The sequence below is a fragment of the Pundamilia nyererei genome, unplaced genomic scaffold (genome assembly GCF_000239375.1).
Source record: "Pundamilia nyererei isolate P.nyererei 1_Seehausen unplaced genomic scaffold, PunNye1.0 scaffold00133, whole genome shotgun sequence".
NCBI lineage: Eukaryota > Metazoa > Chordata > Actinopteri > Cichliformes > Cichlidae > Pundamilia > Pundamilia nyererei.
Genome location: NW_005187534.1, coordinates 979,476 through 992,036, shown reverse-complemented (window position 1 = coordinate 992,036; position 12,561 = coordinate 979,476). Strand labels below are relative to the sequence as shown.

The following is a 12,561-nucleotide window of genomic DNA, read 5'->3' as shown; positions in this document are numbered from 1 at the left end:
CAGCAGATGGCCCCGCCCCTCCCTGAGCCTGGTTCTGCCGGAGGTTTCTTCCTGTTAAAAGGGAGTTTTTCCTTCCCACTGTCACCAAAGTGCTGCTCATAGGGGGTCAAATGATTGCTGGGTTTTTCTCTGCATGTATTACTGTAGGGTCTACCTTACACTTGGTGCTGTCAATGTTAATCTCGTTAAAATGACTTTAACGCCATTACCGCATTAACGCGGTAAATCTCCGTTAGCAAGGTAACGCTGATCGCCAACATTAACGCTGACAGCGCTACTTACAACATAAAGCACCTTGAGTGTTGTGATGATTTGGAGCTGTATGAACAAAACTGAATTCAGCTGATGTGTCTCTGACATTTACAAAGTTTTTGTGCTTCGACGTCACTTCATGAACACGTCGGTCAGTTTACTGCATGTTTGTAATTAGCATAACTGACCAATAGATGTGTATTGACTGTAATTTACTGTATTTTTAGTTACATTCAGCTCAGCTGTGCAGTCGTTATACTTTTTATTATTTGTATTATTATAGTGATAATTAGCGTGATGCTAGCTCGCACACAGAGCAGCTCTACAGTTCCCTTCATGCTTTTCCGAGGTTACACGGAGCTCCTTGAAATTGGAATTTGAGCTTTGCGTAACAATTTCTCTTTTTCACGTTTGCCAGCATTGGCAGCAGAGCTCTGTGTGACATTTCCAAGACTAACTGGCTGAGGGAGCGGTCGTCCCGGGGGTATCGTATAAATGTCGCTCTCGGGATGACAACTACTTTGCCCTTTCAGGATGTGTGCTGCGCTCTGATCGGGAATCTGCATTTCTAAAGGAGCCCAAAAGAAGCTAAGTTTAGGTTTGCGTGCCGTTGTTCCTCAGACACTTCAGCTTGAGTGGATCCAAATGTGTTTTCTGACAGACTTTGGTCCACAGGGTATAGACAGGAAGCTGGATCTGAAGGCAAAAGAATCCCACAGAGAACCTTCACATGCACATGACTCTGGGATTCACTCTGTAAGTAAATGATGGTGGTATTTAGCCCAGAAAGAAACTATCTTGATGGACCTTTCTATTTTGGGGGTGATATATGTAATAATATTAACATTACTGTCCTTTTAGGTTCATATCAGTTTTTCATGACTTCTCCTTAGACTCTCGGGATCTGGACCTGATGAAGTTTCATGTTATTTCTGTCTGGAGGATTCGCATGGACTCGTTTCTGCCTTATTTTGTGCTTCGGCCCATTTTTGGATGGTCGTTGTCTTTATGGTGGGTCCGCTTATGTTGTTAAAACGTTCCTGCAGAGGATATACACACACAAAATCATTTTTCTTTTAACGGTGTCGACTATGTAGCGAACATCAATGATGTTTGTCCACTTCACAACCATTAGCTACAGTTGCAAGTGCTAAAAAAAGCTACACTCAGAGTGTTGGCTGGAAACCTGGCACCAAATGTTGGTGAAAAGGAGGCCTTTCACATGCTCGAACGTGTTCTGAGCAGCCACCTACCCCACATGGTAATAAAATGTAATTTTTGAAGTTTTATCTGACGATTTCTCAGAAAACAGATCAAAGATCTGAGGCACCAAAGCCTGTTTCTGTTCCTCTACAACACACATGTTAACCTGATGCAGTTTATTCAGACTAATAGATCATAGATCATCGTGCTGAAGCTCAGACTTAGTGAGATTCCTGAATCTGTTTTTTAAGCACTGAAAAACATCAAGAGCACCTCGCGTGAAAGACCACATGGTCTGGAACGATGCTCAGGTTGGTGCTGCACGTTAGAAAACATCCACATGGATGGCAGGACCCAAGGTTTCCCATCAGGACATGGCCCAAAGTATCACACTACTTCTGGGGTCCAGTTTGGATGCTAAGGGGCTCATTGGTGGTGCAGTTCAAACACCATGAACTGTAATGATCTGTGTATACTGACACCTTTCCGTCAGAATCAGCGTTACCTGCACCAAGTATGAACACACAAAGCTACAACACTTAATAGTACTGTTTATTTCTTTTGAAATAATAGAAATAAGGTCTAGTATTCATCACTTTTCTTTTAAAATGCTCCAAAGATCTGAAAAAGTTCAACATTACCTCCTTTTAAATAGCTTAAAAGAACTTATTTAAAACACTCAGGCCAAAAACACAAAGCTTTCGTTTACAGGTAGTATTAAAGTACTGAGACGTATAATTCAGACTGATTCCTAAATGCTGGGAAGTGACACCGTCAGTCAGAGGCTGTATTATGAATGCTGCCTCTGAAGTCAGCCTCACGCATGTCTCCTTTGTATCAGAGCAACAACAACAACTGTGCTGTGTGTCTGTGCTCCCAGAAACCTGTTATCTGCAGCCCACACGGCCCAGGCGCCACGGTTACAATCTGTAGATGCGTCCGGCGATACGCCGACCGGCCGCTTCACACAGCGTCCTTTTTCTCTACGTCAAAGCCACGATTTCACGGCGGAGCGCAGAGGACTGAGAGGGCCGTGCGAGCCTCCGCGGTGACGTCAAAGTGCCGTGTTATTGTGTTTACTCTCTCCATGAAAGATCAACACCAGCCTGCAGTATTTACTGACAGGCTGGAGCGCAGTTAGGAACCATAACATAACAAGACATTTAACATTCTGCCGTGGCCTCAGGATCGACAGCCGGATGGTTTTTCCCAACACGCAGATGGTGCTGATGTAGGTCAAAAACCAGGAGAAGAAGCAGAAATAGAAACAAATGCTTCATGTGAAGAATTTCTGTTCAGATGGGAGGAAAACAGACATGTGGTGGACACGATGATCCAAGTATTTACTATTAAGCAAAGTGACAGAATAGTGACTCTGTCAATATACATCTTTATTCAACTTTGAAGTGGCTGCTTAATCAAATTGTGAGCTCTGCACTGATTTATGTCAAACTGTCTTCACACCATCAGATGCTGTCAGGGGGCTGCGAATTCTGAATTCTCTCTGCTCATTAAACATTAAGAAAATGTTACATTTTTGTTATTATTACTTTGTTTTAGTTGAGTTTTGGTCTAGTTTATGTTTTTTCTGTCTCCTGAGTCGTTTCCTGTCCTCTGTGCAGTCTTACATGTTGTCTTGTCCACGTTCTTTTAAGTTTCCTGTTTTACTTTGAAGGGTCTGCTGTTCCATGTTCAGGTTCATTTGTGTCAGCTGTGTTTCTTCAGGTGTTCTCACTTCCCTCATTGCCCTCCTGTGTATCGTCTTCTGTCTTCCTCTGTTCAGCATCGTGTTCTTCAATTCGCAGGATTATTTTCAAACTTCGGTTCAGGTTCATGTCATCGTTTGCTTATCCGAGTTCTTGTTATAGTTCACCTTTGCTTTCATCTGCGAATGCTTCACTTATTTTGGTTTGAAACCAGAAAACCAAGACGACCTGTGACACCTGATTCAGTGTGTTGGGCGTGTGTGGATAACTTGATGGTGATGTTTTGCCTCCAGATGCACATTATTCTGGTGATGAAGACTTTGAAGATCCATCCCCTTGGAGCTCATCAGTTACTCACTTAGCCAGAGTTAAATGACTGAGTATGAGATCTGCCAGAGGAAGCAGCTGTCGGCTCAGTGAGAGTAACCTCCTGCCTCCAGGAGCCAAATTTGCTTTTTACAGGCATCACAAGACCGATCTTAATCCAGTGTTTGAAATGCACGATGACCTTGTGTGTGTTGTTGTTGTTGAAGGTCTTTGGGGTGCGCTGGGCTGTGAGAGTGATGCAGATGAGTGGAAACTGTTCGCTGACAGCTCAGAAGCCTAAAATATGTGCTGCTGCAGTGACTATGAAACTATGCAAACTAGAACAATACGTGCTGATGGAGCGTTTACACGACTGAATACATTTACTGGCATTTTTAAACTCAGCGTAATTGAATTTGGACATGTCGGATATTCTATTAGGGAACTTAATTTTTTTAAATGCAGAGTGATGAATTAGTTATAACACTGATGCTCCAATGAGTGCATCAGGAACAACTCTGGGTTTGGTATACTGCCTAAGGAAACTTAGACCAAAGCAGCCAGGAATTGAACCTGCAACCTTCCAATTAGATGATTTGCTCAGCCTCCCCTAACTGGACTATTAATCAGGCAAAGAAAATCCTTAAATCTCAAACTAGAGCACAGGTTTCTGTTAATGCAGTAAAGCACACGGAAAACCGAAGTACTGGATTAAAAGTCTCCAAAAGTACAGACCAGAGGTCCAGTTACTGTAGCTGGGGGACTGGCTCGCTTTTTGGAGCCTCGTGTGGACACTAGAGGAACTGCAGTTTATGAAGCTTCATGTTTCGGGCCCACGCATCGATGCTTTTACTCACGGCACACCGATCACGTTTACTGTTGTTCACAGTCCACCCTCACGTGAAGCCAGCATCTTCACTACGATTCCGTCTGTTTTCAGAGTTTTGGACGGACGTGAGAAACAGGACAGCGTTTTAGCCTCACAGAGTATTTCTGTGCTCTGCCTCCGGCTTCTTTGGACATCTTGGACTTGAGAAACAATCATCAGAAAGATGAAAAAAGAAACAGAGCTGTCATCTTAATCATGTTCATATGTCCTCACAGACAGAGAGGCGGGCAGACGAGCCCCCCAGAGTCCAGGGGGGTTGGAATGAGCTGTGGCTAACCGCTGGTTTCTTCCATCCCGACCACTGTGCAAGTTCCCACCATGCCCTGTTCACACACATCACACGATCACAGGAACAACAAAAATATGTCTGAATATAAAAAGTTACAATTTATCACTTCATACCTGCAGAAATTCATAAACAGATTTTTCTTCTACCGTTTCATCTTTTTTAAAAGGATTTCTTTCAAGTTAAAAACATTTCCTGGAGTCGTCATGTCAGCACCATCATATGGAAGAAGCTCCCTCTAACAGATCTTCATTTACACTGATCTATAAATCTGACAAGACACTGACAAACTGAAATGTCTAAACCACGGATGAGGCTCATTCAGCCCAATTTGACCTTAAACTCCACTTTTCTGTCTCAGATATCGTGATAGAAGAAAAAGAAAGTGAAATCCCAACAATACATCTCAGTTCTTCGATATGATAAAGAAATACTGTTGCAGTAAATGGATGAAATCTGTCAGCCTGATGTTTCTGGATTAAATGTTAAAAAATAAATGTGCAAAATTCCTGAAAAATGGTTCAAATTCCCAGATTCTCCTTAAATAATAAAGCAAAGGAAAAAGTCTTTTCTTTTCTATGAAAAATATTACTTTTTTTTCCAGAGAGTAAAAAAGAAGGAACTTTTTATAATCATTTAAATTTTTATCCATTACCTAAAAACTTTAATGAAAATATTGAAAGTATTTTGCTACCACTTATTTTAAAATCTGTGCCCTCCCTTCCAGAGCCACGCAGTGGGCCGGGCTGGACTCTTAGCGGTCCAATTCTGGCCCTCGGGCCATAGGTTCAGAACCCCTGGGCTTGTTTTTAATGAAGGAATCTTGACTTATTCCTAACAAAACACCGTAAAGACATTAAACCTGTTTACAGACTTTACGCCACTCTCTCGTTTCATTTCTGTGACTCTGCTGCACGTATGAGTCGCCTGTTTCTAAGCAGTTTGTAATGATTTATGGTGTTTACAGGACATAACCTGTAACGCAACGATGAGCGGGCGTGACAGAGCTTTAGAAACGTCTCCCGTCAGCTACTGCGAGGATAACAGCCTGAACATTCACAGAAGGCATTCTGGGAAATGCAAGAATAGCAACCAAAGAAGTAGCGAAGGTGCCACACCTGTATTTATGTGAGAAGAGTGACACCAAGTGGCCAGATACGAGTACTACCATAAAAACAGTTGGATAACTACAGGTCGGTTACTTTGGTTAACTCGAACAGAGACTTGGGAGAAGTTTTCCAACAGTCAGAAGACTTTCATGTTGGAAACGTTACATTCAAAAACACACAAATCTGCTTGTTTTCATCTTTTCCCACCGTTTTCAGGCTTGCTTGAAATTTATTCTGAATGTGTGCTTCTGGATGTTGGGGATCTGTAGGCCATGCTAGCTTTGCACTCACCTCTTCTTTTTGCAGGTACACTGTTATTAGGTCACACCTCATAATCTTTGAATGCAGGCGTTCCCAGTCCCATTGCCACAGGTGCACCATGGAAAGTACAGCAGCTCAGCCAGTAAGTGTCAGACTAGAGTTACAGAGTGAGGTCACCAATTGCTGAGGTGCGTAAAAGTGACCAACCCTGGCTGACTCAGTAACTCCACAGCTGCAGAACTCCTCCGGCTTTAACATCAGCACAAAATCTGTGTTTCAGGAGCTTCATGACACGAGTCGTCTTAATATTAATGGGTTAGTTTCGCAATAAACTTTGGACAATTTAATGCTTCCAACATCTCTGCGACATCATGGCCGTGACAAAGCGAGGCTCATACAGGCTTGTTTGGTGAGGAAGAACTTGCACAGTGGGAGGTCATAAACCTGCAGGCGTACCACAGCCAGCGGTTGGTAAAGCACCCCTCGCTGCTTTTTTAAAATGTTCTAGAAATGTTGTCTCCTCGTATCGAGGGGCTCATTCATCATTATCACTTCTAATGTAGCAATAACTTCATTATGTCATTAATCACTCATTAAACTTGCACAGCATGAACATGAAGCATGAAACTGACCCCCTTTTTAAGACTTCTGTTGAATGATCTTTGATAAAAGAAAAACAGACAAAACAGCAGATCTCGTCTTGGCGTCATATTTGTTCTTTAATCTTCGATGGCTATCACACATACCGACCGACGGGATTCAACATAAAGTGTTCCAGATCTTCACAGTATTGCATTTTTGCACAGTGTTTTTTCTTGTTTTTTAAGTTTGTTTTTTTACAGAGTACAGAGTTCTTGAGTGAAGGCACAAACCTAGAGATTACTTCTGCAAATGAAATCCCTACGGACAAAAGTTGAGAAATCAAGAATATCAAACAGAACGCTGCTGCTAGAAGTTTTACGCAAACAGAAAAGCTAATGTCACCTCTACCACCTTACTGCAAGAAAGGCAGAGAGTCATATTCAAACAAACAATACATCAGGTACAATACTTTTCTTTTCTTGCACACTTGAACCGCCTCTTGCACATCGATCACCCCAAACATTTCAAAACTCTTTCAAACCTGTGCACGAACCCTGCTGATTGTCCGTTATACATCCCTCTTCCCATCGAAAGACATCCAACAGTGCCAAGCGAAGCTCTCTTGGATGGTTTAGTGCAACTCTCCTTCAAATACCATTAAAATAGACCTCGCTCTGCTACAAAAGTACACATGGTAGTACAAGATAACAGTATTTTATAGGATTTTTTTGCTACATATGAAGCATGCTTTCACAGTAACACAATAGCTACATATGTAGTAGTAGTAGTGGTAGTAGTAGTAGGGCTGCTTCATGCATCTTCTTCCATTTTCCAAATACAAAACAGGAAGCAGTTCAGAGTCGAACCCAACGCCCGCACACTTCCAAGAGATCTGCTGTTGTCTGAATAAAAAAACCCAAAACTTAAAGCTGGTAAGTCATCCCTGACTGGCAGAGTAAACTGGCATCCACACAGGAAGAGGAAGTCGCCAGAAACCTCGAGAAACTTCATGAAATTCAGCAACTTGTAGGTGGAGGAACCACACGTGCACAGAGCCACTGAATGTTTACCAACGGGAGTGAAAAACCACTTATTGACTGTCACATGACCGTACAGCAGCAAATCATGAGCTACAAAGCCGTAATGTCTCCCAAGAATACCGTTATGTTTCATATCCAGAGACCTGCCAGACACCATGCAGCAAGCTTCTACCAGGATATGAACACATTACCAGATGTCAGACAGAGGATGACGTTGAACTGTTCATGATGAGGGTCTCCGATGGCCAGAGACAGATGGCAACTTACGGCAGGAAAAAGATGCTAAAAAAATGAGGAAACTTCAGCCGAGAGAACATCTGAGAAGATGCGTCCACAGCATGAGGTTAGTCATTAGTGTGGTGCTGGATGGTTTGGATCACTCCCCGAGTCTAAGCTTAATGCCCATCAAGAGACGGGGTTTTTATGTCAACAACAGCAGTGCTCAGTGGTCGGTTTATCCAAACCTATCAGCATCAGGTTTCTCCAAGCGGCGAAATTCAAGAATACCGTTTCAGGGACACGAATCCAATTTTTGACCACAGGACATTAATATCAAAGATATACTCTACATTACTACCAAACGTCTCACATCTCAGTTTGATTCCAATGAAAACACAAACATATAATTGGCTTTAAATATATTCTAGTAAATCTGAAATTCAAAAAGGGTGCCTGGAAGCTCAATTCTCGAAGATCTGACAAGGTCAATCGAAAGTCAAATTCACACCGGCTAACTGGAAAGAAAGAGAGAATAATAGATAATACAGATTTCATGCTGTAGCGCCTCAGCAGCAGCAGGGTAATATGCTTCCATAATTACATATTTCCAAGACGAATTTGCATGACAATTTAGGAAATACTGAAATGTTTCCAGAACCTGCACCCTGTTAGACATAAAATGATTTCTATTTGCAAGTCATACAAAAGTCCTGTCAAGTTATAGTACTGTAGGACCACCACCTCCACTTGATGACATGTAACAGCTCTGTATATAAAATATCAACACCATCAACAAAACCTAAACCGACGACAGCAAAGATACAGTTTACACCAAACACTGCCTTTTTTACATTTACATTCTAACATTAGATGAGTGCAGAAATGTAAACGGATCGAGGAATGATTCTGTTAAACAAGCCGTCGTGAGTCGTTAAGAATACTGCAAATGGACCGTACGCATTCACGGCACTGTTAAGTCACTTTGGATGAAAGCGCTGACGCGACGTCATTCGTGTGTGATTGGAGAATCTCCACCCGTTTAGACGTGAAGGAGCGCGAGCTAAAGCCCGAAACGTCGGGACTTGAAGCACGGCGTCGCTTCACTGTGAGCTATAAATTAACTCATACATTCGTTAAGTGTGTGGCGTCCTCCAGACCTGGGCCAAAGCGCTCCTTCATGTACCTGGACAGCTATATTCAAAAAAGCAAGCCTCTCCAAAAGCATCTGCACTTGTTGGGGACTATTTTCAACCGTCTCCACTAAAGGGCGTCGGCTACGCCAACAAGCCTTCGGGTCTTTTTTCAGTTCAGATTGTCTGAAATGGGACAAACCGTCCAAAAAGTTGTGCTGTTTTGGTTTCTCTAAGTCCGCCACACCACTGATGAAATCCTGCTTTGGCAGCAGGTCGGTAAGTTTCTCACCGATGGATAGCATGACAGCTCCTTAGAAGTGAAGTTAAAACATCTTAGCAATGGGCGTCATCGTCTAGGACATGTGACATCATCTACAGACGTCGCAGTAATGACTCAGGACACGATATCGAGGTCCCGCATTTTGCCCTGCCCTCGGTGTTATGATAAGAGACAGGCAACCGAGCAGCTACAGATCATTTTACTCCAACAAGTGTCCACACCCAAAGTCCAGTGGGGTGGAGTCGAGATGGTGGCGGCAGCGTGTCAGCACCACATCAAACCCACCGCTAAAATATCATCGCCCATTTCTGCAACATTTCGTCCTTATTTGAGTAGTGTAGAAGGAAGCGGTTTCCTCCATGTTTACTTATCACCTGTTGTCATCTTTCCTCTCTGTGCATCAAAAGCAGATCGATCTTCGAAGGAAACTCCTCTCAGCTACATGCTGAACAGATTTGACCCGGGTCTGGCATCATCGAACTTGTGCCTGTGCTTTAAAAACCAAATCAGTGCTGACAAGGAGGCGTTACTGAAAATCAACTTCACTCAGAGCGTGTCCGAGGCTGGTGCCAAAAACCGCAGAAAGAAAGACGTTGTATGCTCAATAAAGGACAGTTCAAGCACAACCCAGTCGTGTGTGTGGGTCCTGTGTTACAGGAGCATCCTAATTGCTCAAACCACCTCAGCCGATTCCTCTTCGTACAAACTAAACTGTTGGTCATCAACAGCTTACTGCAATCAACCACATCACCCTCAGTCTTATTATCACTTTACTCGGGAATGGGATTCTCAGATATACATTTTCCCAGATACGTTCACTGAAGAATCACCTCATTATGCTGGTGAAGAGGGCCGTGTGCCTCTGTGATCCTGGGAACATCACTGTTTGAGAAAAAAACCCTGCTAGAGTTTTCCAAGGCGAACAGGTCCCGGGTGTGTTTGGTTTTCTTTTCTGAGTAACCTCAATAAAAACTGACAACTAGAAGTGATAAACGTTGCCCAGAAGCTATCAAAGCCAAACCAGGGGTAATGGTGATGGGTGGAGCCCAAAAGAGCTGGAGTTGGGTATCACCTGAAATAGCCACGACTACAATGGCACTGAATTTGGTTCCATCAAGCAAAGAAAAAGGACTGTGGCTATGCAAACCCTTTACATACCAGGATCCTCCCTTGGAGAGGAATAGCCCAGACTATGAGCGGAAAAGGATTTAAACCAGGCCTTTGAAGCAGCCTTGAAACATGGAACCAGTTGGGCACAGCCCAAAACAGTCAATGCTAGAAAGGATAGACAGTAGAGTTGGGTGCACCATGCAAAGGCAAGGACCCAGGACTTCTCTTGGAATAGTAAGAATTTAGCTCCTTGTACCTCCTCCTTCAGCAGAAAGCCAAAGTTTCACTCGTGATGGGTTGTTAAGATGTGACTGAACAATAACAGACTAAACAAATCTTAAGCTATCGAGATGGTCCCGGGTGATGATTTGGCTTAGAAAGCACAGGCAGAGACACGATAACTTGACTGATCAGGAGTTTTCGAGCGAACCAGGCCAGGATGTGAAGGTCTGACCAGAGGAGAGGACGTGTCATCAGGCGTCAAATTCAAATTCTGTGATCAGACGGGCATTAAATCATAAATCAACAGACGAATAGAAAGCACACCTTTGTACCTGAAGATAAAATGAACTATTATACTTAACAGACAGAATTCAGTTCTATGTTTCAATATCGAAGGTTTACCCAGTCATACATCCAAAGGAAAAAGAACCAAGTGTAACAGTTTACACTTCCACTCCAGTTTAATAATCTATGGAAAAGTACCAAAATTACAGCAATCAATTAAAAGTGGAATGTGTCTGATGCAAAGAGCTCATGGACTCATATTTGTTATTGCTTTATGTTGTAAACCCTGTTCGGAGGAAGCAGCCATGATAATCTGTTATCATCTTCAGAATTATTTTATCCAATAGATTTTATGTAAAAGCTGGATGCACTGGGTCAAAAACCAAGTAAGCAGAACCTTTAATGGTGGCATAGCCTTCTTCTTGTCATCAGACTCCGCCCCCTGCTGGCCATTAGAAAGAATGCAGGTTTAAGGCACTTCCACACTGGCACCACTTCTCAGACCTGGAAGCTACGTCCATCTTTTATATATAGTTTTCCCTCCATTATTATTAGAGACCACGGGTCATTTATGGAGTTTTCAGGAGGAGAAGCACTAAAGTATAAATAATTAAATATTTTTAAATAATCTGCCAGATACAAAAAAATCCTTTTTAAAATCATTTTAGAAAATTTGGCCTAAATTTGCAATGACAAAAATATTCATGCCAAATTTATTACTGTTTAGTATTTGAATACTTAACTTTTGGACTCCTGGGAGTCAGACTAACAAATCCAGCTTTAAGATGAGAAGTGGTGTAAAAGAAGTCTGATGTTGATGGGAGCTACTTTTCCATAGGTTAACGTACTGGAATGAAGTCACCGTGTGATAAAGTCTTGCCCCCTGACACCCCTCCCTCTGGTCTTTCTCTGCTGGTCTAGTCCTCGTACCCAGCGGACCGGCGCCGCTGATGGTTCCAGATGTCGTCTCTGTGTTCAGGCCGGCAGAACAGCCGGGATGACTGAGCTAGGCGCTCCAGGTGTTCCCGCTCCCGATCTCGGTCTCCGCCTGGTTTGGAGAACGGAGGACGTCCGCCGAACTGGGACGAGGACTGAGTTCTGCTGTCAGCGAGACCAGACGAGGACAGCTGACCTCCTGCTGACCTGGAGACGAAACTCAGACATGAACGAACAAACAAACAAGAGAAGGAAGCTGTCATTTTAACTTCATATGATGGAAACATTCACGCCTCAATTACAATTTTACACAGTAGGAGCAGGTAGCCAGTCACACTGATGATAAACCAGAACTGTCCCTGGTTGGTGTCCAGCCTGGAGACCATCAGCACCTCAAATGCTGCCTTTTCACCTGCATCACTGATGATCTCTTTAAGCTCAACAAATCCTTATGAGTTTGACACGAAACAAGAAAGAAAAATGCACCAAACATCCTTTTATGTTCAGCAACTTTACATCGAAGACACAAGAGTAACCCGATCAGGTAAGACATGAAAACTTTCAAAAATGACAAACTTCCATCTAACTGCAAAAACAGACAGAACCTGCTGTGCAACATTAGTCGGTTTTTACGGACATGCTAGAGCTGGGCGATAGAACGATAACGATATGTATCGCGATATAACTTTTACTCGATAGAGAAATTAAGCTATCGCGATAGACCTCGCCGCTCTTGTTCTCT

General features: G+C 42.9%; 1 protein-coding gene across 2 annotated transcripts in view; it reads right to left on the bottom strand.

The window, feature by feature from the left end:
• Positions 1-6,707: 6,707 nt before the first annotated feature.
• The window catches only part of znf365 (zinc finger protein 365), a 15,717-nt gene continuing 9,863 nt past the window's right edge, over positions 6,708-12,561 (bottom strand). For both annotated transcript variants that reach the window (XM_005743571.1, XM_005743572.1), the window contains exon 6: positions 6,708-12,026. In XM_005743571.1, coding sequence (XP_005743628.1) covers positions 11,801-12,026 — 226 coding nt within the window. In that variant the 3' untranslated portion in view covers positions 6,708-11,800. The remainder of the gene's footprint in view (positions 12,027-12,561) is intronic.